Raw genomic sequence first — 26,311 nt, 5'->3', positions numbered from 1 at the left:
AGTTTCATTGTCGGCATCCATAGTCAATCGTCTCCTTAGTCTGCAAGTGGAAGACACGCTTGACTGGTTCAATAACAAATGTTAAGTGGGTGCAATACAGCTGCGAGGGGAAGTAATAACTGTTTTACTTGTCGAAACCAATTCTATTCACAAGGATAGGATAATTTTTAGCTCCACGGCTCCCCCTACAGGTGTTCAGTTATTTCCGTTTTTTACGGCCCTCGGAATAGGGATCGTCAGTCAGCACGGAAGGATTACTTGCTTTGTTAGTTTTATTAAAATACTGTGATTCCATCAATTACAACTTGACATTTTTTTCCGTTTGGGTGAGGCTTCGAGCATGCAATCACACTTTCAACCTGATTCATTTGACAAAAATGATGCATTTTTCCTGGTTGCATTACGGCAAATGTAGGACAACATCATATCTACCATGGTCTTGACAATGGGCCGAGGAGGGTGTAGGTTGTGAGGTTCGCGGTGCGCCAAGCACATCTGCCAGGCGTCCACCCACATAACGTTGATACCCTTGAACATGGCACGTAACACAATATCCTGCTGCAGCATCAACCAGTCGCTTTTGTACAAGCTGACGTCCCCTTTTAGGGCCTGAGGGTTGGCCGTGCGGACCACCACCACTGTCTCTGGGGACCGGTCCAGGAGTCGCACCACCGCCTTGCGGATATGCCGAATGCGCTGGATGTAAACCTCCACGGGGAAAGTGCTGAAGTGAGCCCAGATGCCGAGCGTCACCACCGTGTTGGGACCGCCGGTCAGGCCGTCCAGCTCGTTGGCGATGTAGCGCAACTCGCTGATCATGACGGGCTGGATGCGGACAGGTGGGCCGTGGAAGCGGTAATTGAGCAGAATATTGTGAGTGACGTCCACTGCCATAAAGGGCCCCTGCTTTTTGGGTTTCTCCAGGGTGATATTTTTCAAGCCTGCAGGGCAGAATACAAAGACAGACCATTTCTACAAATGCCACAAAATGGTAGCAAGTAACTCCCCCCCCCCCCCCCTCGTTAGAATATATTCATTCATTCATTCATTCATTCATTCATTGTCCGAACTGCTTTATCCTCACTAGGGCTGCGGCCATTAGAATATATGCAAAGCGTTATTGTGTACCTCCATCCATCCATCCATTATCTGAACCGCTTAATCCTCACTAGGGTCGCGGGGGGTGCTGGAGCCTATCCCAGCCGTCTTCGGGCAGTAGGCGGGGGACACCCTGGATCAGTTGCCAGCCAATCGCAGGGCACACAGAGACGAACAACCATTTGCACTCACACTCACACCTAGGGACAATTTAGAGTGTCCAATCAGCCTACCATGCATGTTTTTGGAATGTGGGAGGAAACCGGAGCACCCGGAGAAAACCCACGCAGGCCCGGGGAGAACATGCAAACTCCACACAGGGAGGCCGGAGCTGGGATCGAACCCGGTACCTCTGCACTGTGAAGCCGACGTGCTAACTATTGTGTACCTACTTAAGATAAAAAGGTGTTATGAGATGGAAAGGCTCACCCGGAAGTACAGTGAGCAAGTACTCGAACCACTGGCGCATAGTGGAGTCGCCGTACATGTAGACTAATTTGTTGGTCAAGCACTGAGTGATGGCAGATGCCTTGTTAAACTGTCGCATGGGAACGCCGCCCAATGGCCTCCACGAATCCTGGTAATAGTACCCAGACGTCGCCACCTTCACAGGGTTCAATTTTTGACGGCTCCTTTCTAAATGGAGGACAGACACAATGATGTTGATGAAATTGCAGCGGCCCCCACCCCCACCCCAAAAAAATAAGAAGTGAATCATTTGTTTGAAGGTTTGCAGTACCTTTCCTCGAAGGCAGCACATTGATGGAGTCTGTTGTGGAAGCGTGGATGGGAACTTTGACGTTCTTGCCACTGACATTAAAAAAAGTGAAAGGTGGATTAGAAAGGTTGCAACAGGAATATCAATCGTGCGATTCCACCATCATTTGAGAGAGACGGCGTTCAAAAGGAACATCGTGCATGTCATCCATGAAAAAGGAAGTACCCGTCACTGCATTGTACCGTATTTTCCGTACTAAAAGGCGCACCTAAAAGCCTTCCGTTTTCTTCAAAGCTCACGGCGCGCCTTAAAATCCGATGCGGCTTGTGTGTGGTCATTACGGTAATATTTCAACCCCAAAATGGCTCTTTGCTAGAGACATGCAAAAAAATGGCTCTTTGCTAGAGACATGCTTACAACGCAGAGTTCAAACTTAAGGCGATCGGTTTCGCAGTTGAACGCGGAAATAGAGCAGCGGCAAGAGAGTTCAACGTTAATGAGTCAATGTTATAACTTGGTTAAGTGAACTGTGTCGCTGCTTTATTAAATAAATTGTACTGAAATCTGATCATCGCTATATAAATAAGGGTGTAGCGTAGTGTAGTGTTCTGTTGGCATTTCCTTAAGTGTAGCTCCATCTAGTGGATGTATTTTAGATTGCGTCTTATAATATGGTGCGTCCAATATATGAAACAAATTACAAAATAAGCCATTCATTGAAGGGGGCCAGTGCGGCTTTTCGTGTGGAAAATAATAAAAATAAAATACTCGGTATTGATGATAGGTCACACAGGGATGAAACCAAGTTCTATATAAACAATAGTAGAGTGAACTTTCCAACAGCAATATTTAGTTCTGTTTGAAATTCTCATGTCAATCAATTATTATGTGCACAAACCTCTGAAAGAGCAAAGCCTCCTTTTTGGTGATGAGGTTTTTGGTGTAGCCTCCTGTGATGTGGTTGTATCTGGTGTCACAGTCAAGCCCTTTGGGCTTGTAGCAGTACCACTGCTCACCGTAGTGAAGGTCCGTGTAGTTGCATAGTGGCCCCTTGTCTGGCGGCAGGCACATGTTGCACACTGTCTTCTCCGAATGATTGCCACGGCGAAAGATGCTGACAAAGAAGGCTCGATCGGGCCGTTCCTCCCTAAGGCGCCGCAGCACGGCGACGGCCTCGCTCGAGTGCACCATCATGACATTAACCTGGGCCGAGCCGTTCCACAGCAATGGAAATCGGACCGAATAAAGTCCGTTTTCGTGGTCCAACACTTGTCCAGCCACACCCGCCCTGTACTTTGGGGAGTGTAACCGAGCTAACAGGAAATCACCGCCGTAACGCTTGGGTCGGCCCTTGAAGTCACGCAAGTGGACCTGCAATTCCAGTTCGTCGCCCACGTACCAATGCTGGTCATTTTTGGAGGGAACGATTGTGAACAAGCTGTGAGCCGGGTCACTTGTGTGGGACAGGTCCGGTGATGCTAGCCAGAGGGAGGATGGGGCCAGGCGATGGAGTTCAACAGGTTGCGTTCCTCCTGCTCTTCTTTAGGTGACAGGGACTTGGCCAAATGTGCACAGAAGGTGATATTGTGGTGAAATGTTTGGAGGCTTTCAGAAAGATTTGATGACTGCTTCCGGGTCTGAACCTTGTACATTGGTGACGCTGTATCGTACTTCCACTTCTGAAGAGAAGAAATGATATTTCAGAATCAGAATCATCTTTATTGGCCACGTATGTACAACGCACAAGGAATTTATCTCCTGCAATATAGGCGAGCTAGGATTGCAATCACAAACAACTATGATTTAACAAAAAAAGACATGACATATTAGTATCGAAAGATTTTTAGGATGTTTTAGGATGTTACATTTGAATTATGGACGACTGAAAATCAGTGATTGCCGACCCCTGCGCGTTGGCACGCTGCTGTGCCGTGAGCACGGTCACACCTCCCTAAATGCAAACCATGCAACTGTGCGTAGGGCCCCACCGTGGGGAGTGGTGAGGTGAAGGGGTAATGAGTGGGGTGTCCCATACCTTCAAATGGAGTGTCGATTATTTGATTATTTTGTTATTTTCTGTTAACTGCACCCGCAGCGGCTCCTCTCTCTACTGTGGTTGCACTGTTGTTGAGCGGAAAGAAATTTCGCCAAATAACTTGACTGACTTGTATTTTCTGCAATTTGAAGATGCAGTTGAATACATCCTCATTCCACTAGATTCGTAGATGATGGGCAAAATCACATCAACATGCCCACTCTTGGAAAAAAGGCACATACCTATCGTGCCATCAAGCTATGGAATAGCTTCCTCCTCAAGACAGACAAAGTGACAAGTACCTCGAGTAGCCGAATTCGATGCATTTCTTTTATGGCTGTGCAGTTATGCAGTCCCGACAAGTACGTGTGTCTTATCTTTTTTGGAATTTTTCTTTGAATGACGTCGACATTTAGACGACGAGTATGTCGTATAAATCCAAATCATTGTAAGGCGTAAATGCAAGATTTCACGGCACAAATGTATTGTTGTTCGTACTAATGTAAACGTGTCTTATGTAGTGTTTTTGTGGGGGGGTTTTGTGTACGTGTTTTTGACCAATGTGATGTTAAAAATATTATGTTTTTATTTATTGATATTATATAGACATTTTATAGACTAACTCTCCTATTCTAAAATGCCCAACAGTTTAATTTGAATCCCATAAAAAATCAAATAAATGTGTTTCTTGATTCATTTTTTTAAAAAGTCGTACACAACTTACAAATTCTTCCAGTTCCGAGGCACGTAAACTTGTGAGAACAATGTATTATTATTATTATTATTATCACTGTAAAATGAAAAAATAAAATTAAAAAGATGTAACAAATGTATCTTACCTCCCCAGTGGTGATGAGGCCCAGCAGCAGGATGATTCCGAACCCAGTGAGAATGGTAAGGACATATTTCCAAACATTTAGGGACATGACTTGGATCGTGTCGATTACCCACCGCCGCCTTGTAAAGATAATATCAAGGAAGTAATGTGCTTGCATATCAGGTTCACCCATTCGGAAGTGCCTCCCAAGACCGCCACGAAATGGAGGACATTTGCACTTCAATATATTCAAAAGAAAAAAAAGCTATTATTATCAACTCCTAAACTTGAAACGTTGACATAGATTCAAACGATTCAGGAGCACGACACTGTCATTTCACTGTCAAGTGTACTGATCAGAGACGGGATAAGATATAGCCTACTTCCTCATGACATTTACACCCGGTGCACATGAGGAATGACAGACAGTTGAAGGAACTCCCACGAGAGAAGAAAAATGTAATTTGAGTTTTGCCTCGCATGAGGACAGATTTGTTGCTCAAGTGGCAAAACATTTGGAATGTAGGCTTTTCACTAAGCGTTTGTTTTATATAAGTATCGAAAATATATACGTATAAGCGTTGGAAAGGCCATGTTTTCTGTTTGTGTAGTTTTAGCACCCTCTAGTGACTCGTTTCGGAAAACAAGGTCTGCACCTTAACTGAATATCAACTGAATCCCAGCTCTACAGAACCAAAGCAAGAGCAATCTGTCACAATCTGACCCCCTCTAAAGCAATTAGTGGAGGATTTTTAATGCAATATGCTCAAAAATTGGAACTTGATATCGAGCGAAGAGTGAAGGAAACCATTTGTGCTTCGAAAAATGAATTATCTTTATTCACAAGAGTGCTATAAAGACACATGGTGTTCCTATTTTAGCTGTATTTGCACATTTACCTTTCTAGAAAATCAAAACATGATATACAACAAGACCCCCTCACCCGCCCCGTGTCAATACACATCACACTCCCAAGGCAGCTCATGTTAAATGGCATTTGGAGTATGTACATTATTTTCTAAAAAGTGCAGTGCGGGCTACAAATGGCCCCTGGGCTGTAGTTTGGACATCCCTGATTTACCCTAAATGCATGTTTTTGAATGTGAGACAGCCTAAGTATCCGTTGAATACCCACCCAGGCACCGAGTGGAGATTCAAACACAGAACCTCCAGAATGTAAGGTCGACATGACCTGCACGACTGTATGTAGTGTATTTATTTTAAATATAGACAATAAATCCAACCCACCTTTCTAGTTCCAATACTTGTTGTCCTCTATTAGGTTTGTGGTTGAGCTGGAACCTGTCATAACTGATATTGGTGGATAGGCAGCGTACACCCGAGGGTCGCCAGTCAATCACTAGGCACATATACACAAGACAACCATTCACATTCGCACATATAATTCATTCAGGACAGTCAACTAAATTAACACGTTTCTGAAAATGAGAATATGCGCCACAAAGAAAGGCCCAAGTTGAAATTTCAATCCAGAATGTTTCAGTTGTGATGCAAATAGTCTTAATGGCATTGATTAGCAGTGAACGGCCCATGTGATTTATTATGCTCCTTTGAGAGGTTCTGTCAAATAATTCTTCGTATTTTATGGTTTGGTCCCCTACAGAGGGGTGGCAGGTGTTTCTCCAGATGACCGCCATCCATCTTTAGCTTCTCTCTGGAGACACTAACACAGATGTACAATGCACATGAAATGAGTCAAAAGGCACACAAAGCTTGGAGAAAAACCTCACACAAAACTTCATCTGACATTAAATGTTCATTTTATGGAAATTAAATACTTGACAATTTTAATCCTCAAATTCCGGTGATGTCGTTTATCCGAGGATCAGGCTATGGATGTGAACTCACTGTTGACCTTCTCCATTAGCCTCAGGCATTATACAAAGTATGCTCCTCCTCGTGTGCCTGTATTATGTGCGTCTCTGGTGTGTGATGAGGCCTTGGGGGGCTGGTGGCGTTCTTCATGTTCACAGCAGCAGCAGTAGCAGCAGCAGGAGGAGCACTACACATGCTTTGTCTACACACTGTGCACAAAGTAGGCTGGCTGCAGGGATACATCAGAGTTGACCGCGAATGGGACAGGGAAGGTTATGAAGACAATTCAAGGGTCATTAAGTTGAACTGTTTGAGCTATTATGGGTTAAAATCTTTTGACTATACCCACTGTAAAATCCCATAGTTGCCCTGACATGCGAAAATGAGTTAACTTCCTTGTTTATCACAAATATGCCTTTGTGCCTTTATCGCTTGCATGCTTAAAAATGCAAAGTACTTAGTGTTTTGAGTCTCATTCACGTCTGATCGATTCCATACCCGGGTCAGTAAATGGCGGTAATGCTGGCTGTAAAGATGACCACCAGTCTTTAAACTGTACAAAGAAGGAAAACGTGCTCCGGCTCAGTTATGCACTTATATAGCACACAGGCCGCAGGAGTGAGGACAGTCTGCGTACTTGAATTTTGTTTGTGACAAACGCCAATTTTTGCAGGTATTTATCTAGCATTTTTTTTCTTTTTAATGAGTTTTAATTCCTCCTTTGACTGTATTCTGAGGTCTCTGTATTCTATTTGGTTGCTACTGGAGTACAAGTTACTTGTACTCCAGTAGCCCGCGTTTGTGGTTGTTTTTCTTTTTTATGTTTTTGTTTCATGTAGAATATGTATGAACTATTTTTATGATGATAACTTCTGCGTGCAAAAAAACCCCAGCAGTGATTTAAAAACAATGTAATTACATAATTTCTATTGTTATTTATCTATTTATTTATTTGCAAATCTTATGTCTAGATTAGAAACCCATTTCCGCTGGTTAAAAACAACAACAAACACGGTCCAATAAACGGGCTGGTTTTATATATGCGCAGTACGGCGATGAGTGCAAACGGACTTCCGGATACGTTTTGTGCGACGTCCAACTCAAGTAAACTGTGCTATTTTGTAAGGGCGCCCTCTGGCGGCAACAAGCTACATCGCCCTAATTGAATCCACCGCGTGTGCGTGCGCTTCTTACGTGCGTGTGTGTGAGAAGGAGAGGAGCTTCCTCCGTGGTGCCCTGCGCTCCTGTCAGCACAATGGCTGCGCTCGAATGAGGGAAGCGTCTTCGCCCCCGATTAAGGAACGATGAGGAGGAAAGGTACGACTCTCGTCGTCGTCACCAACCACAAACGGTCATCGTTCCACCAATTAATGATTCCGCTAACCCACGCGAGACGTTCACGATTCGTTCAAGTTCAACGCAGCCACGGGTGGCTTTTTACCTGCGACACGATGACGAGCTTGAAATAAGGACTCGGATGACGTGACGCCGTCCGAAATGCCATTTTAAATCGATTTTTTTAAAAAAAACGATTTAAAAGATTATAACAGTATTGTATGTGGTTGATAATAGAGGATCCGGTGCATCCCATCCCCGGATAAAAGAAAAATGCAGACAGCCGCCGTCTGCACAGCTGGATGAAGCCTTGCTTTACATAACCTGCATGCTAAACGCATGCACGCACACGTCCTCCACGCGTGGATTATCGATCAGGGCGGTCAATCGGATCGTTGTGATTTGTCCTCTTCTTGACAGGATTTGTATTGCAGCGGACTATTGTACACGCTAGTGTCGTGTGGCTGGAGAATAGACCTTCCCCATGCAATCACCCCTTACCCACCTCTCCCGCCCTATGTGATGTACTTTTATTGAAATGATTTTAAAAACACGTCACAACGATGTCTTTATTTCACCGATTACTTTGGACTAAGGTTTGTTTGGAGAAATGCATTAAACGTTGCTCTCCTGAACAGTACATGCATAATTGAGGTCATACCATCTCACATGTGCCTCCGTTGCTCAAATGTATTTATTTTTTAAACATGAAAAGCCATCTTTGAATACACTGCTTGAGTGATTTGTTTGAAAAAGAAGCAGCTTTATCTCTGACTTGGTCTGTGATGGTGTAGTCTCCTGACTTTGGTACAGTACAGTCAGCGTGGCTTCAAGTCAGTGATGACCCGAGTGTGAATGGAAATTGATATCACTCTCAAAATATTCCTTGTGATTGTCTTTCGACCGCTCCGTGCTGTAGTCCGCATTTCTAAATTAGCATTTTTTTCAGCACATCGGGTTTTAATAATAGTAATCATCATCATCACCGTCATAATCATAATATAATGTATTTAATAATATTTAGGAAGTAAAGGTTAGGTTCAGCAACAGGTGGAATTTTTTTTCTGAAGCGCCAAAGACATAAATCACAACGCAAGGTAAAATCTCTATTGCGCAAGCTTTGACAGGTCCAATTTAATTGTTTGTATTTTGAATTCTTTTAAATCGGCGTCAAAATTAGCGTTGATGGACCCATAAAGCCGCCTGTGATTAAAATTTGCTGTTGACCAGTGAAATCAATGCTACAGGAAGGAAAGCAGACAGCACATGCTCTCGGAAGTATGAAGGGTTGTGGCGCGGGGTAGTGGTGGGGGGTGGGGGGGTTGTACAGGTGCCATGGCAACCAGACTTCAGCATGTGATGAAGTGTGAGGCTGATCCGGGTCATTTAAGGTGCCGGAATTGCATTAGTGGAATCTCACATTCCTAACCTCAGTCTGACTCTCGCTTGGCACTGTTTGGAGGCCAAATGTAACTAGAACTTGTTTCTGTTGTATTATGGAGGAGGCACGGTGGTTGCGAGTGGTTAATGCTGTGACCACCCAAACAAAAGTTGGTGCTTCCCTGTGTGGAATTGGTTTGGGGGTTTTTTCACCCCATGCTACGGTGGGTGACTTCAGTTCGATATCAATTTGATGTGGAAGATTGGATTTGGATGTCATACTGATGTTGAATTAACATCAGATGCCCACCGGGTCATGTATGGTGTCACGGCAGAACTCAAATGGACGCTGCACCTCTTTGGCTTCTTTGCATTACTTCTTTAAAAAGTACAAAACTCCAACATCATCATGCAGCATGCATCGGCACAGGTGATCAAATGTAAGGCAGCGTGGTTTATTGTCTCGGCTGTTAAACAAAGCAGCCGGTTGTCCTAGTGGTTCGCAAGTCTGCCCTACAGTTCTGAGGATTAGGGGTGGAATCTCAGTTCTGGCTTTGCAGACTGAAGGTTCCTTGTTTTACCCAAGCCACCTCTTTCTAAAAATCATGCCATGCGACGTGGCTGATCGAAAGTAGAATGGACTATCATATAAAAAACAAAAACCCTCACATACAGTCCATTGTATTGTATTATTTTCATTCATCGACGAAAACATGCGCCGATTGGCAGGAAAGAAGCGCTTTAGCGTTAGCGTCCGGAAATCAGCCCATTCTTAATTGCTCGTGAAGTTAGGGCTCATTGAATTTGTTGATGTGTCCATTTTAGAAAAATATATTTCTTTGTGCTCATAAAATGTATGCTATGTGAATTATAACTTCATGTCATGTGTTGGTTTAGTGTGCCGATTAAAAATTAGGCCTTGTTACTTTCTCTCTCTCTCTGTGTGAATGTATTGTCAACTTCCTGTGAGATGAATCAAGATGTCTGTGGTTGGGGAGGGCCCCATTTGCATATGCATATGACTTCCCCAAAGGATTAATAGTCAGTCAGGTGCTTCTTCGAAAGTAGCCGTCAGGTTGTTTTTGAACCGTTTCCTTGTCTGCACGTGTTTTTTTATTTTTTTAATTCAATTATATCTCTTGTTATTCATCTCTCATCGACGAGAGGGTTTACATTTTTCCCCGGGCAGTCCATGTTCCACATACACAAAGTGTAGTGTATGAATTGCTCCCTCCATAAGGAAAAGTGTTGATAATGTTGTTATGGATGCCCACATTTTTCGCTCTCTCTCTGCAAGATGTAGCTGCTATTGTCAAGTTTTTAGTATAATGGAGAAAAAAAAGTCAGACTATCCTATAGCGATATCTGATATAGTCGCTCAATTGCATACCTTAAAATCCGGCTCGGTTCCGTACAACAAGAAATAGACTGCGCAAAATGACATTTTTGTCTCTTGGACCCCGGAACAGATTATTTCCATTTTCATCCTTTGTGAAAAATAATTTTGGTTTTGCATTAGAGGTCTCACTGCACATCTCACGCTAACATTGGGACACTCTGCTGGTGCTGATCTACTTCTTGTTCAATATGGTTATCGGTAAAACGCTATTCACGTGGCTTAGTGTCAAAATGATTCACGTCTGAATCACGGCTCAGACGTGATGTGACCTGACCAATCTGGATTTTGTTGCGCACAGTAGTTGTACAATAATACACAACTAATGTACATTTTGTCTTTTGGAAGGCCGCCTGGCGAGCGGATGTGCTCACGCGTGACGACGGAGGCTCCTCAGCCGCTAAATAAACGCACTAATGAGTGTTTGTTTTACATTAGTGTCACTTTCTCGTTCCTCACTCTCTTCCCGGCGCACTCGACCGCGCGCATCCGCACTCATGCATCACCGGACATCTTGCTGCGTATTACTGTAAATGTCTCAAAGGAAAACTAGCATTTTAGAGGGGGGAGGTGGTTTGAGAGAAACAGGACGGGGGAGGGAGATTGAGAGAGAGAAATTTGACATTCAGAGGTCGGGAAGTGCATCTGGAGTCCCACTTGTCATTCTTATTAATATGAATGTCTCAGTTTGTAAGCGATAGTTTTTCTTTCCCTGTGGCGGCCATTTTTTCCGCATGGCCTGGTTCAATGCCACCTCTCGCCTTGGCCCACATTCCGCCTCTTCTGGCCCACAGGCCGGCACCCGGGAGGCGTGGTTTAACAGTTAGTCATCAGATCATCATTTTATTCATCAAAGCGCGTCGGGCGTGATGCGAGGCCATTGTGCTCTCGGTAACACATACGCCCCCCCCCCCCCCCCCGACCCCCCTTGCTCACATGCAGACGAACAAGTCGATCTTGCACACCTCTCAGTCTGATTGATTGTTATTGCTTAATTGGGTTCCTCGGCTTGCGGCGTTACCGCGGCAACAGTGAACGCTCCAGATGTCAGCCCAGATGAGACGCGGACACGAAATGTAATGAAGTGGCACCGCGGAAGATTTTTCATGAGGTTTTATTCTATTCATTGCATCGCGTTTCGCTTGGCTGCACTGCTGCCAGTCTTTGTATGTGGATGTTCATTTTTTTTTTTCTTCATCCAATCAGATTTCAGCCTATTTGGTGCCATGTCGACTTAATCTGCCCAGGGCCTTCAAAACCAGTAGCACTGCCCGATGTAACTTCTTAACCTATATTAGCGATGCACGGGTTTGTTTCTCAGATTTCATGGGAAGGAGCTCGTCGAAAACAGATATGACAGACACCTTGTGAACAATCTGCATAGAGAATAACCTCCTGCATGCAAGATTGTCCTTGTAGTGTGATAGACGGGCAGTTGCCATGACAACAGCGGAACGACAGGGTAATGAATGGTCGTGGATGACCAAGCGGCGGGATATCACCGTGTCCGCAAATGGAAAGGACAGCCTGGAGTCTGGACAGATCGTTGAAAATGATGCGTTCACATGAGATGAATAAAACATGAGCGTCATTAAATGCGCATTTGAACCTCGTGCCTGCTGCAGTCAAACATCTGTGGCCTTTTTTTTTTTTCGTTAGAATTTTTATCGAATGTATTTCCTTTGTGTCGATATATCACAATTAAGCTCGTAATGTAAATGCTGTCGAACTTTTCCTGGAATGCACTTAGCGTTCCTACAACTGCACGATGTGATGATTTGGACTTCAATGGCTGTTGTGCTAGAGTGACACTTAGTCGGAAAATGTGTGTTAAGGTGTGAAGTTACTGTTTCGAACCAGGATTAGGGTTTGAAGTAGTGTCCTGGAATTAGAATTGCGGTTTAAAGTTGCGCTTTCAAATTGGCGTTTCAAGTTCAGGTTTCTTGCAGGGTTAAGTTTTCAAGTTAGGGTTATGGCTTCAAATTGTTTTATGTTAAGGTTTCAAATTTGGGGTTGAATCCAGGATTTGGGAGAATTATTTTCTTTTTAGAAGTTAAGAACTGTCAGCTCACATGAAATTTTTTGACATGAGTCAAAGCTCAAATATTAGGTGTGACGGATTATTAGATTAAAAAAAAAATCCTTCAGTGTTTCATTTTCTTGCTATACATGACTCAGAATCTACGCAGATACAAAGGAAAATCACAATTCTGAGCAAATTATTTTATTGATATTGTGACAGAAAGTGACTTGAGCGATGATGTAAGGCTAAAGAAATGGAGTTGTGCAACTGTATTTTTATGGTGTGTGTGTTTTTCAGGTCAGTGCGGTTGCCAAAGAAGTTGTACGAGGTTGTAGTCATTGGCTGTGGATTCCTGAGGTCTTTTATAGGCCTGTTTCCATAGCAACCTCCCGGTCCTCCCAAGGACCGCCACCAAACGTTTCACCTCCTTCCAGCACAAAAAAAAAAAAAGCGCCCCTGTGAACCCCAGCGGAATGGACACGGAGTCGACCCACTCGGGCTATTCCAGCCGCTCGGGGAGGTCAAACCGACATGGGTGAGTTTCTTGTCAGTTCTTTTGTTGATTTGGGCCTCAGGATAACTTTGAGGAGTTGGTCAAGTGCGGGAGGGAGGCTGGAGACATACAGTCATGTGATTTGGGGGCGTCGCAGCTCGGCGGCTCTAATCACTGATACGCTCGGTCTGACTTGCAAATGAGAGAACGATACGAGTTGAAGTTTTACTTCACCCTCCAAGATGAAAGGAATATATTTCCATAATCAACTCTTTTTTTTATTTTAATGATTTTCTGAATCCTGTTTAACTTTTTTTTTCTCAAATCCATTTGTCTCCTCACTTGGTCACACAGCTCAATTTGTTTTGCTAGCATCTGAAAGTAAGGTCACGTGAATTGTTAGAGGGTGAAAAATCACGACGCAACAAACCACGAGTCACGTCATGTTACAGCACTCGACGAGAGTATCTCCTGTCTAATTATTTTGTGTTTCTGCCCTAAAATACTGATTGCAACGATCAACGGCAAACGTTTGCTTGATACTCTCCCATGGATTAAAACGGCCGAGCCATATGTCACCAAATTTGAGACGGCTCTAGATCTCTATTCCATGTTATGGCGGGTGGGCGCGTTGCCTTTCCCTTGACCTCACGCCATCTTTTTTTCGTCCTCCATTCAGCGAGCGGGGCCGCGAACGTCACAAGGCCTGCGGCAGTAAAGAAAGCAGCCGCTCGGAGAAGTCGGTCATCATCAATCCCCCGGAGACGTCCTCCCAAGATTCGCCGGTGCACAACGGCGAGCCGCTGCCGGGGGAGCCCTCGCCAGGGGCGGATCCTGGTGAAGAGGGCCAGGTACTTTCACAGAAACTGGCCATGTCAACTTTAATCACAATTGCTTAATCCAGGTTGACATTTCAGCAAGATATACAATAATGCCAAGGGATCATAGAGGATTATTGTTGCTCTTGTGCAGCTTGACCCGTATATTCGAACCCCATAGATGAAAAGACTACCACAGTATATGAGACGCAGTGTAACCAGCAAGTGCTTGATTTTTTTTTCTTTTTTAAACCTTTCAGGCACAGCGGTTACTACAGTGGACAGCTTATCATGTTATCGGGTTACAGCAGGGGTGTCAAACTCATTTCACATCGTGGGCCACATACGGCCTCGGTGGTTGTCAAGTGGGCCGGACCATTAAAATTACACTATACTCTGGTAGGCGGCCCGGTAGTCCAGTGGTTAGCACGTCGGCCTCACAGTGCAGAGGTACCGGGTTCGATTCCAGCTCCGGCCTCCCTGTGTGGAGTTTGCATGTTCTCCCTGGGTCTGCGTGGGTTTTCTCCGGGTGCTCCGGTTTCCTCCCACATTCCAAAAACATGCGTGGCAGGCTGATTGAACACTCTAAATTGTCCCTAGGTGTGAGTGTGAGTGCGAATGGTTGTTCGTTTCTGTGTGCCCTGCGATTGGCTGGCAACCGATTCAGGCTGTCCCCCGCCTACTGCCCGAAGACAGCTGGGATAGGCTCCAGCACCCCCCGCGACTCAAGCGGCTCGGAAGATGAATGAATGAATGAATGAATGAATATACTCTGCTATAAATAACCAAGATATCATGTATTTCCTTTGTTTTGGTATAAAGCATAAGAATATTAGGACAATGTTGAAATTTAACGAACATATCTTTTACAAAACCTTAGACAAAATGACTTGACACTCTATTTCAATTGGCTGTTGAAATCTGCTGATAGGTCCGAAATCCTCTCTGGTATAGTTTTCCTCATAAGGCTAATCTTGGCAAAAGCTTGTCGCTTCTCAGGATGAACAAGTTCAGCCGCCTTCATCGTGAATCTGTTCAACAGAGTCACCGTCAAAATACGGCATTAATGCTAATGCTATCTCGCTAGCAATTAGGAAGCTTGCTTTTACTGCTCTGTTGGGTCTGTCTCAGTGACAGACTGAGACTGCTGTCGTCTTCTTCTCTGATCAAAACAGGGTGCCCCCTAATTGCATCTTATTAAAAAAAATATTCATTCCGCATCTTATATGCATTTTTTTTTTCACTTTTAAATTACCCGCCGGCCTGGTCGAACCTCCTTGGGGGCCGATTCCGGTCCGCGGGCCGTATGTTTGACACCCCTGGGTTACACGGTGCATGAAAAGGTTGAAAAGGAACAGTATTTGTTTGCTGGCTTTGATTTAAAAGGATTGAGGCATGACTTCTCGCCTGCTGTGTTGTTGTCGTCACAGAGGTTCTCCCACCGTACCTGTGCCGAGGTAACATATGAGATATAAGGTGTATAATTAGTGACACTTAAGAAGGGCCAGTCGGCAGTTAGGTTTTTTTGTTTGTTTGTTTGTGTCATAAGTGTTGCTCAGTACCTTGGTTGCGACCTTATGGGGCTTAAATACCAGTCCATCCATCCAAAATTTGTGAGGAAATCCTTGGCTCTACCTATTTTTCCTTTCTCCCTGTCTCCTAAAAGACTAAACACACCACTTTCCATCCTTTGTCTGCATCGCACGGTAAACTGTGCTAGTCGCAAGTAGGCATGCCATCATCACCTTGGGCAGGTTGTTCACGTTTTTTTTTTCACATTACAGCACATGTAAGGAGCTCCTGCACAAAGAGGGAGTCACACATTCTTATTGCCTTAGATCAGTTTTTTTGGCACTTTGAGGAAAGCTGATAGGAATAATCTGCCATGTTCACACACGCGTCACTGACACGAGGCCAGCGGCGCTCTGGTCGCTTGCTGCTTTGTGAGCATTGGACGTTGTGACTTGATGCCAGAGGGCAGCAGATCGGGTTTCCCGGCAGCGCTGGCTCCAACTAAACTGAAATCACATACGGTAATCTCTTTTTGACTGGGGACTATCATGCCTTACTGATTTGCATATACTAAACAATTAAGAAGCAGGGCTTGGATAAAACATTGATTCAGCAAATTATTGAATCATTAATGATAGGATATTGTGATTTATTATCAATACAGAAAAGTATTTCATTGCATTATTAATAATCTAATATTGTATGGTATTGCAATACCTGATATTTTGTCTTCACAATATGGGATGCTATCGTGATACATTTTCAGAAAGGGCAAAGTATCTGTTTTGTCTCATCAGTGATCTGGTGCAACCAAGTATTCTATTGTTAATTATACAATATGGTATCATGGTTAGTTTATAGGTAAAGTAAAGGATTGTATGTTCATGATGTGGTATCCGGATATATAATGGACAGATAAGTGGTTTCATACGGTCTTATCATCAGCCAAATATTGTATAATTAGTTGAGGGAATATTACTTTAGCTTAATGGGGAGCTGTGACCATGTCCATGTATTAAGCTGCCTCCAGGCGTTCAAGGCCAGCACGCCAGAAAGAGCAGCACAACATCCACTGAACTGAAGCCAAAAAAAATGTCTGTTAAATTCTTTACATTTCATTGAATTATGTTGTTCCTGCATGTCTTCATGAACAACAGTATTATAGAGTTCTCCTTTTCTTATTGAAAAACACTTTACAAGAAAAATAGTTTTGGGGGGAGCCTGGAACGAATTAAGGCAATTCTGTTCATTTCAATGGCGAAAGGTGTTTTGAGTTGAAAGTGTGAAAAAAAAAATCAAGTACAGTCATATCTCAGAGTAGATATGAGTGTAGGTTGTTATATCAACCAAGTGTATATTAACTAAGGCTTTTTGTCTGTCAGGTGCGGTGACTGATACCGTGTTAACCCCTAAGGTCACCATTGAGGCTTATGGCTTGTGTTTGTGACTGTATGCAAGTAGCCAGGGTGGACTATCTGACTGGGCCTGACACTGCAGTAATTCCTTCTTGAGCCTTTCCGTCAACTCTTTGCATTAACGTAGCGATCTGGCGGCCTGATTAGTGCGGCGATAATCTTAAGGATTAATCCTCGGAGAGTTAATGGCGGCAGTGTATTGGCTCTTCTCAGAGGGTTATTGTTTAGCAGCTTCATGACCTAGTCACATGAACACTTTGTTTGGAAAAAAAAAACGTTTGCAGAGGTGGGCAACATTTAACACCTAATATGATGCTGTACAAAGTCAGTTACAAAAGCGGTATCGTGATACATTGACGTACTGCGATATCGTACAGCAATGTGATTATGTCGTTCTTATCTTGCCCATGAATATGATTTTTTTTTTTTACGTCAATGCACATCCTTCGTTACCATTGGCTTGTCGCCTGTATGTCATTCTCCACCCCCTTTACGTCACTTTCACCGCGTTAGGATGCAACATTTTAGCAGCCTGATTAGTATCGGCATCTTGGTTTCCGTGGTAACGTCTGCACACGTCGGTAGAATGTATTGCTTCCTTCTTTATGTTTGTACTCTGCATATGTGGGGTCCGTTGCTTAAAACGCTATGTCTGTCAAGGAGACAGTAGTCAACGTTCACCTTCACGCATGAAATCTCAATTTTTCCCTTCCCCCATTTGCCGCACCATAAAGGAATTCATCGAGCTTGGACTTAATTGGTGGGAAGACTTTCATCCAACATTTTGCAGGGCTCTTCTATTCCAAACTCCAAATTGACACCCTTGTAATGATATCATGTTTTTATCCTACGCTCACGTGTTGTGAGAATTATTCAGTGCTTCTTCACACTGAGGGGACAGCGAATAGCTAATAAGAATGAGTGACAATCTAAAAGTGTTTGTGGTGCGGATATGATAAGAGGATGAAAACGAAAAAGAATATGACTTTAATATATTGTGAGGGGGAGGGAAGTGTTTATCTTTTTATGTGCGTTGTATTCGCGATGTCAACGTGTGCATCCTCCAGTGGGCCGCTTGCCCTACATTACATCAAAGCATTTTTGGAAGACTTTTCATTATGAATGTCCAAAATGTTGGTAAATAGTACAAGAGAGTGAAATCTATTTGAACTGCATGCCCAAAAACACATTTAAGATTGGTCGGGGGGGGGGGGTGTATTAGTTTTTGCACAATTATAGCTCAATCAAATGTCTTCAAAGTAGTTAAAAAGCAACATTCAGATTTTTTTGGGGGGGGGATTTTTTTTTTATTGGCGCCAAGAGGACGAAAATGTATCGTTTGTACCTTGGAGGTGGTCACCATTCTCTCAAGAATCTACTGCTGTTGTTTTTACCCCCTCCACCTTCTCTTTTTAAAGGTCAATGCAACTAATCATTCGAATTTAAGTACTTTGTAATGTTTTTTTTTTTTTTTTTTTTACTTTCGGTCTGAAAAGCCTTCTTGTTGTTCTTTGCATTTTGGGGCCATGGAACTGTATCAAAGTGAGTTGAAGAGCTCCATGTAGTGCTTTGCCGCCACCCTGTGGCGTCCATATTCAATCATAAACCATATGCGACAATTACTTACTAAGTTTGTCGAGCTTGGTATCTATGCCCCAAGAACAGTGGTGCACTGCTCTAAAATGCTCAAATTAGTCTCTTAGGTCAGAATTTCGCAGTCAAGATGTTTGAAATACTAAAATGAAGACGTCTTGCTCCCCTCTAGGATGACAACTGGGGGGAAACCACCACAGCAGTGACCGGCACCTCCGAGCTGAGCATTTCCCAGGAGGAAGTGGTGGGCTTGGGCAAGGGGATACAGGACCGTACCCGAGGTTTCCGCCGCTACCTCCCCTTAGCCGTCGGCCTTTGCGGGGGTGTGCTGGTGCTGGCCACCCCACTGGTCTTCCTCCTCCTGCCCGTAATAATGTGGCCCGAAAGACTGCAGCCTTGCGGCGCCGCCTGCGAAGGTCTCTTCCTGTCCCTCTCCTTCAAGCTCCTCATGCTCCTCACGGCCATCTGGGCTCTGTTTCTCCGGCCAGCGCGCGCCAGCCTGCCGAGAGTGTGCGCGTGCCGGGCCTTCCTCACCACGCTCACCCTACTGCTCACCATGTCCTACTGGCTCTTCTACGGTGTCAGGATCCTCGATGCACAGGTGAAGGCAATATGGTGCCCCGACGTGAACCAAATAAAAGTACTGCAGCGCCTTAAGTCATCTTTCAAATATTAAAATCAATAGAAATTCCGTCAACCTCTTTTCTGAAGAACAGTTCACTGTCTGACAATGTGGTGCCTGTTGTCAAGTGAGTTGAGTTGACTGCCACCATACAGCACTCATATCTCAAATCTTTGCTCACAAATTAAAGCAAAAGTCAGCAGCTGCTATCGGCAAAAAGTCTGAGGTCAGTTACTTCAAAAATGTTTGATCACACAAATATACAATGTGATTATTAAAAAATATATTTAAAAAATATTCTAAATCCTTTTCCACCTACAAAGTCCATAAAGTTGTTAATCCGGAGTCATCATAATTATCGTGAAAGGAATCAGTCATGGGTGAGTGGCTAGCCCGTCGACCTCACAGTGCAGAGGTTCGATTCCAGCTCCCTGTGTGGAGTTTGCATGTTCTTCCCGGGCCTGCGTGGGTTTTCTCCGGGTACTCAGGTTTCCCCCCACATTCCAAAAACATCCACGACAGGCTGATTGAACACTCTAAATTGTCCAGAGGTGTGAGTGTGAGCGTGGATGGTTGTTCGTCTCTGTGTGCCCTGCGATTGGCTGGTAACCAGTTCAAGGTGTCCCCAGCCTATTGCCCGAAGACGGCTGGAATACGCTCCAGCATGCCTGCGACCCTCGTGAGGATAAACGGGTTGGAAAATGGATGAATGGATGGAATCTGTCATCACCAATTTCTATTTGACTTGAGTGGTGTAGTTCAATATGCGCTGTGTCATGTGCTCCATTGCAGGACGAGGACTACCACGGTGTAGTCCAGTTCGCCGTGTCCCTGGTGGATTCCCAACTCTTTGTGCACTATCTGGCTGTGGTGCTGCTGGAGCTTCGCCACCTGCGACCGTGTTACAGCGTGTGCGTCATCAGATCAACCGACGGAGAGACGCGTCATTACAACATCGGACAGCTCAGGTACATAGAAGCTCCTTCATAGTAAGTTCATAGTTCGACAATAAACATTTGTCGAAGAAACACATTGATGTCACAATAGATTCTGGAAAGAAACGTTTGGAAGTAGTTGGCCTTGCGAGTCAGTTGTTCATCCAGCAACAACATCTGTTGTTGCTGAAACGGTGCCTTTAACTGTCCAGGGCCATGTTTGGTTGTGAAGGGCGTTTTGAAATCCTTTCTTCGCCATAGTGGGATCTTTCCTTTACTTGAGAATTTTCCCGAATATACATGTTGATGAAATCGGCGCATTCAGATGGAGACAACCCCTAAAATTGACTTAGAAACACCCCTGATAATGGTTTGAAAATTCAGCACCCGAAGCCAGTTTCCCTGAGCAGCATGGAATTTGGCGTGCCTGTCAATCATGATTAGAGGCACAAAAAAGTCTCAAGAGGTCATGATAAGTGATGTTAAACATTTTTGGGTGACACTAAATTACAAAAAATAGGCTGGTGGCAGTTGTGTGAGAACTGGACCACTGCTGGGATGAAGTCGAACAGAGATTGTGAGCCAGGCACTCACATACTACAATATGTTCCTCATTTTCAATTGCTATAAGACATAAAGGCCGGGTGTCCCCTATAGCTTCACCCATATCGTGTGTGAAATCGCAGGCCCATATCAGATAGATGAAAGTGGCAGAACTTCTTTTCTAGTTTGCCTCAGGCGGTATATTCTAGAGGGAGTTGTGTGAACGCAGCTGTCAGACTTTCATTTCTCATTTGATCGAGTGTGCAAATATGTCGTGAGTCAGAGACAACTAAAGAGGGCATGAGGTATACTTTATGAGTACCGTATTTTCCGGTTTATACGTCGCTCCGGATTATAAATCGCACTAACCAAAAAATGCATAATTAAGAAGGAAAAAACATTTATAAGTCGCATTTTTGGGGATATTTATTTGATTAAATCCAACACCAAAAACATACATGTCATCTTGAAAGGCAAGGTTTTTTTTTTTGTCCAAAAAGGCCTTACTATACATAGTCTTTTTTTTTCCGGTTAAAAATGCCTTACTATACATGGTCGGGGGGGGGGGGGATTTCGGCTAAAAATGCCTTACTATACATGGTCGGGGGGTTTTTTCGGCTAAAAATGCCTTACTATACATGGTCGTTTTTTTCAGCTAAAAATTTCGTCCAAAAACGCGTTACTATACATGGTCGGGGTTTTTTTCGGCTAATAATGCCTTACTATACATGGTCTTTTTTTCCGTCTAAAAATGTCTTACTATACATGGTCGTTTTTTTTTTTTCGTCCAAAAAGGCCTTACTATACATGGTCGGTTTTTTTTCAGCTAAAAATTTCGTCCAAAAACGCGTTACTATACATGGTCGTTTTTTTTTCGGCTAAAAATGCCTTACTATACATGGTCTTTTTTTTCCGTCTAAAAACGCCTTACTATACATGGTCGGGTTTTTTTTCATCCAAAAAGGCCTTACTAAACATAGTCGTTTTTATCGGCTAAAATTTTTGTCCAAAAATGCCTTACTATACATGGTCGGTTTTTTTTCACCTAAAAACGCATTACTCTACCGCCTTATTACTTATTACTTATTACTGATTCGTCTTACTGTTTATTGTATATGTTAAATCGCTCCATGTACAGCACTTTGTATGCAGCGATGGCTGTTTGAAAGTGCTCTATAAATACTGTTGACTTGACTTGACTTTGCCCAATACTATACATGGTCGTTTTTTTCGTCCAAAAATGCCGTACTATACATGGTCGTTTTTTTCGGCTAAAAACGCCTTACTATAAATGGTCGTTTTTTTTGTCCAAAAAGGCCTTACGACACATGGTCGGGTTTTTTTTGTCTAAAAACGGCTGACTATATATGCAGTACATGGTCGTTTTTTCGGTCAAAAACGCCTTTCTCTACATGGTCATTTTTTTCAGCTAAAAAGGTCTTACTATACATGGTCGTTTTTTTTTTTCAGCTAAAAACGCCTTACTATACATGGTCTTTTTTTTTTCGGATAAAAACGCCTTACTATACATGGTAGTTTTTTTCGGCTAAAAATGTTGTCCAAAAATGCCTTACTATACATGGCCGTTTTTTTCTTCAAGAACTAAAGGTGATGGTGTCTCATGATTCTTGAAATGATTCAGAGGTGTGTTCAAGGACATTCGAAGCATTCAAACACAGCAGGGAGCATTGCCGGAGGTCGTTGTTTTCTGGTGTCAATCACCAGCCGCCGTTTCTCTTTTACATCCCGCAGTATTCAGAACGCAGCTCTCACGGTCTTGGAGTATTACTACCGAGATTTCCCGCTCCACAATCCGGCGCTCCTCTCGGCCTCCAAGCACCGTGCCGCCAAGCACCTGGCCGGATTAAAAGTCTACAATGTCGACGGTAGGCACAGCTCATCCATAATAAAGAATTCGTGCATTTGATTTGCTTTGGTTGGCTCTCGCGGGTTACATCACGCAGCAGAAACTCTCAAGTCGGATCACCGCCGAGTTTTTTTCCAAGGCTGCGACTGTCACAACAATACCATTGCTAACTGGACCTCAGAAGTGAGGCCGAAGTCGTAATCGCTTGTCCACCATCAACTGCAACCTTTTAAATGCAATTACTGTTTTTAGTTGCGCTCTCCTTGTTCTCTTCCTCTCTGAAGTGTATTCCTCCTAAAATTGGAATCTGCATCCGCCTTGACATAAATTTGTCTCGGACTGGCACTAATATGTATTGCCTCCTCTAGTTAAAAGAGAACCGTTGGCTATCACCCCTCTCAAATGCACACGGCTTTCGCCATGCTCGCATCCGAGAGCGGCGTCCTCCCCCCCTCCCCTTTCAACAGAAAGGCCTCCAGGGGGGTGGCAGGATTTGAAGCCTTAAATAATTCATCAGAGAAGCGCTCATTCCTCACATACTCCCACTTCAGCTTCTCTCTCTTCCCCCTTTTTTCCCTTCTTTTTTTTAGCCTTTTCCCTCTTTCTCACCTGCACCAATGTGCTTTCACACACATGCAAATCAGCTTAATGATTTAGATCTGAAACTTCAGGTTTTACCCCAGGTCTACGTCGCTCCCCAACCCCCCAAACATGCTCTTGTACTTCTCACCCTTCAAATGATGAGTTCCACATTTCCACTGCATGAGCTCATGTCATGTAAAGCCGCCAAGTCACATGTTGGATGAAGTGCACCACCGTGTCTCTTAAACATTATAATTTCAGTTCTTTCTTTGTCTGGTTTTCAGTGACAGAAAAAATGTTGGACCAGAAAATGTAGACTTGTCTTACCTTCTTCTTATCTTGGACAAGGTTATCAAATCTTAAATGAATGTTTTCAAATCGCTGACGTAAGCTTTTTTTGAACCTATCAGTGTGGAAGGTCGACATTTCTCCTTCCACTCCATCCTTTGTTCTCCACACGGAGCCTCAGTCCATTAATCTCCGAGCGCTCACTTCCTCCGGGCTCAAGGTGATATCATCAATTCAGGCCTTGTCCTCGCTCTTCTTTTTGAGCGCAGCTCCAGGGAGCGCGGCGGGGGCGCAGCCTGCGAATGGAAACCAGTCCCAGGCTATGATCGCAGCCGCCGCCAAACGCAAAGACAGCGCCCATAATGAGCTGTACTACGAGGAGGCCGACTACGAGAGACGAGTACGCAAACGGAAAGCCAGGTAAGCCATTGTCATGAAATGCAGTGAACTTGCTTTTTATAAATTCGTCTCCCACCCACCATTGGCGAAAAATAAAGGGAGACCATTGAAAAAAAAATAGTTTGCAGTTTTAACCCTCCCATTGGGCCAGTGGCCCATTCCCGCTTTAAGCAATGGATATTTGAACACAAACAGTATGGCAACACCCATAGACAGACACTACAATACCCACAGCCATACATTCTTTATCCTCCGCAAAAAATGACGAATATGTCTGCATTTTACTGAATCACAAAGAGTCGTGGTTATATTTGTTTCTGTGCTACTGCACTCCCCCCGACTGGCAAAGGCGAGCACACCAGAAGGAGCAACACAATTAATTGAAGAATTCACTCATGATGCACACGTTATTTTATTCTTTGCATTTATTATAATGACATAATTACTCAATTTTCATAAATAACGACATTATAGAGTGCTATTTTCCTAAGTTCCAGAACAAATTGAACTTGTACTGCATTTCTAGAGACCACTGTAATCCCAGTATTGACTTCCTTGGCCAGGTTGGTGGTGGCGGTGGAGGAGGCTTTTACTCACGTGCGGCGCATGAAGAAGGAGGACGAGCGCGCCACGCCTTCAGACATCATGGATGTGCGGGAAGCGGCTCTGGCCATTTTCCCCTCGATGGCCCGCGCCCTGCAGAAATACCTCCGCACCACCAGGAGGCAGCAGTGTCACAGCATGGAGAGCATCCAGAAGCACCTGGCCTTCTGTCTCATCAACAACATGAGTCCCAAGGTAAAGTTGGTTCTATTGGTTTGGAATCAAGCACAGTAGCTCCAATTCAATGCAATAGATAGGGCCAAGGTGGGGCACAACATGATGGTGTCCAGGCCGCCCATCAATCAGTGACAGATGGATGCGACGTCAGCTCCATTGTGAGAGCATCCCGCTCTATAACCACTACAACCTACTCAAAACCCCCCAAAAATGTCCCGTAATAGTCACATATTAACGCTATAGTTTCAACACATGACATAAAGTGTATGTTTTGTTTGGTTTCATATTACCAGGCCTTCCTGGAGACGTACCTATCCCCTGGCCCCACCCTGCAGTACGGCCCCGAGCGCTGGATGGCCGACCAGTGGACACTGGTGAGCGAGGCATCGGTCACGAGCGGCGTCAAGGACGGCAGCGACTTTGTGCTCAGGTGCCTCGACTTCAATGTCGCCGTCACCATCAAGAGCATCCCGTACATCCGAGTGAGTGAGGAGTACGTCGACCCAAAATCGCACAAGTTTGTGCTTCTGCTCCAGTCGGAAACTTCAGTGTAACGGCCGTTTGTTCCTCTGGACCTACAGGACTCTTACAATTACTGCATTTACCTTCTCAAGAAGGCTTTTTGTTTTTTTCATCTTTTGCTGACATAATCTGACAGGAAGATCCATGGATTTTCTATCTTGATAATACTTGTATGCACTACGAAAAGACTTTTTGCATGTGGATGAAGGGGTGTCTTTTTAGGATGCAAAAATGTGTTTTTATTGGAGACATTTGCCAAACACGTAGCTGGAAAAATAACAAAAAGAAGACTGCTAGTTTTGAATGATGTGGCTGTTGTTAAACAGTCTGTACAGTATTTATATGTGAATGTGCATTATTCCGTGCATACTTTTTATATTAAAACTGTGGACTGCTTGGATTTTTTTTTCTTTTTGTGCAGAAAAACGATTGTGAATTTGTATATGACATCATCAAACACTGGAATCCCCACAGTCAATGTTTCATATCTGAGTGTGTACGATGCTGTTTTTTTTCCAATGACATTTTTTATATCTAAAAGTATTACAGCACTTCTCAGCAGCATGAGACTGAACATATTATATATGAATAGTCAGTGATTACAGGGAACATTTCTAAAAAACAAAAGTAACGTTTTTTGTTATTTTTATTTTTTACGGTAAGCGTTAGTGCTTTAATTCAGTCGTGCAATGTTTGGAGCACAAGTCGTCAGAATGGGTGTCTCACCGCTGCCACCTATTGACCATTTTTACAACCTTCACATGTCAAACATTCACTGGTGAGGAGAAAATGTGCATTTTAAAATTTGAATTTGACAACTCACTGTTACGTACTGTTGTCACCAATGAAGTTTAGTGTTTTATAATGTTGATGACTGTACATAGTTGGTCTTGACCTAAACATTTATTCTCAAATTGTGTATGTGTGTACTGTATGTGTGTGTTATGCATTTGTTATGAAGCCTCTTTTGTACTACTGAACACAAAGTCACATGAGCTGTGTCCGAGTTACATTTGTTTAAAAAAAAAGACTTAAATAAAAAATATTTGTACTGATATTTTTCAGCATTGCATTTGTGAAACGCAATTTTTTTCCTGCCAAAAGCGCCTTACTATTTACATGGTCGTTTTTTTCGGCCCAACACACCTGACTACACATGGTTGTTTTTTCCAGCCAAAAGCGCCTTACTATATACATGGTTGTTTTTTTCGGCTACAGATGCCTTACTATACATGGTAGTTTTTTCGGCTAAAAACACCTTACTACAAATGGTCGTTTTTTCGGCCCAAAACGTCTGACTACAC

At 43.7% G+C, this 26,311-nt stretch overlaps 1 protein-coding gene and 1 pseudogene across 1 annotated transcript; one reads left to right on the top strand and one right to left on the bottom strand.

Moving 5' to 3' along the window:
- Positions 1–266: 266 nt before the first annotated feature.
- LOC127611945 (NXPE family member 3-like) lies at positions 267–5,010 on the bottom strand (annotated as a pseudogene).
- Positions 5,011–7,666: 2,656 nt separating this feature from the next.
- LOC127611947 (vang-like protein 1) lies at positions 7,667–25,052 on the top strand. The gene is made up of 9 exons (XM_052082758.1): positions 7,667–7,821; positions 12,936–13,173; positions 13,811–13,982; positions 18,642–19,070; positions 19,884–20,059; positions 22,322–22,455; positions 23,576–23,726; positions 24,269–24,503; positions 24,779–25,052. The coding sequence occupies exons 2-9, from the start codon at positions 13,112–13,114 to the stop codon at positions 25,037–25,039; spliced, it is 1,620 nt and encodes a 539-aa protein (XP_051938718.1). The 5' UTR covers positions 7,667–7,821; positions 12,936–13,111; the 3' UTR covers positions 25,040–25,052.
- Positions 25,053–26,311: the final 1,259 nt, after the last annotated feature.

Source organism: Hippocampus zosterae, chromosome 12, assembly GCF_025434085.1.
Source record: "Hippocampus zosterae strain Florida chromosome 12, ASM2543408v3, whole genome shotgun sequence".
In the NCBI taxonomy this organism is placed as follows: domain Eukaryota; kingdom Metazoa; phylum Chordata; class Actinopteri; order Syngnathiformes; family Syngnathidae; genus Hippocampus; species Hippocampus zosterae.
The sequence above is the reverse complement of the archived record's forward strand: the minus strand, read 5'-3'. Positions and strand labels throughout refer to the sequence as shown.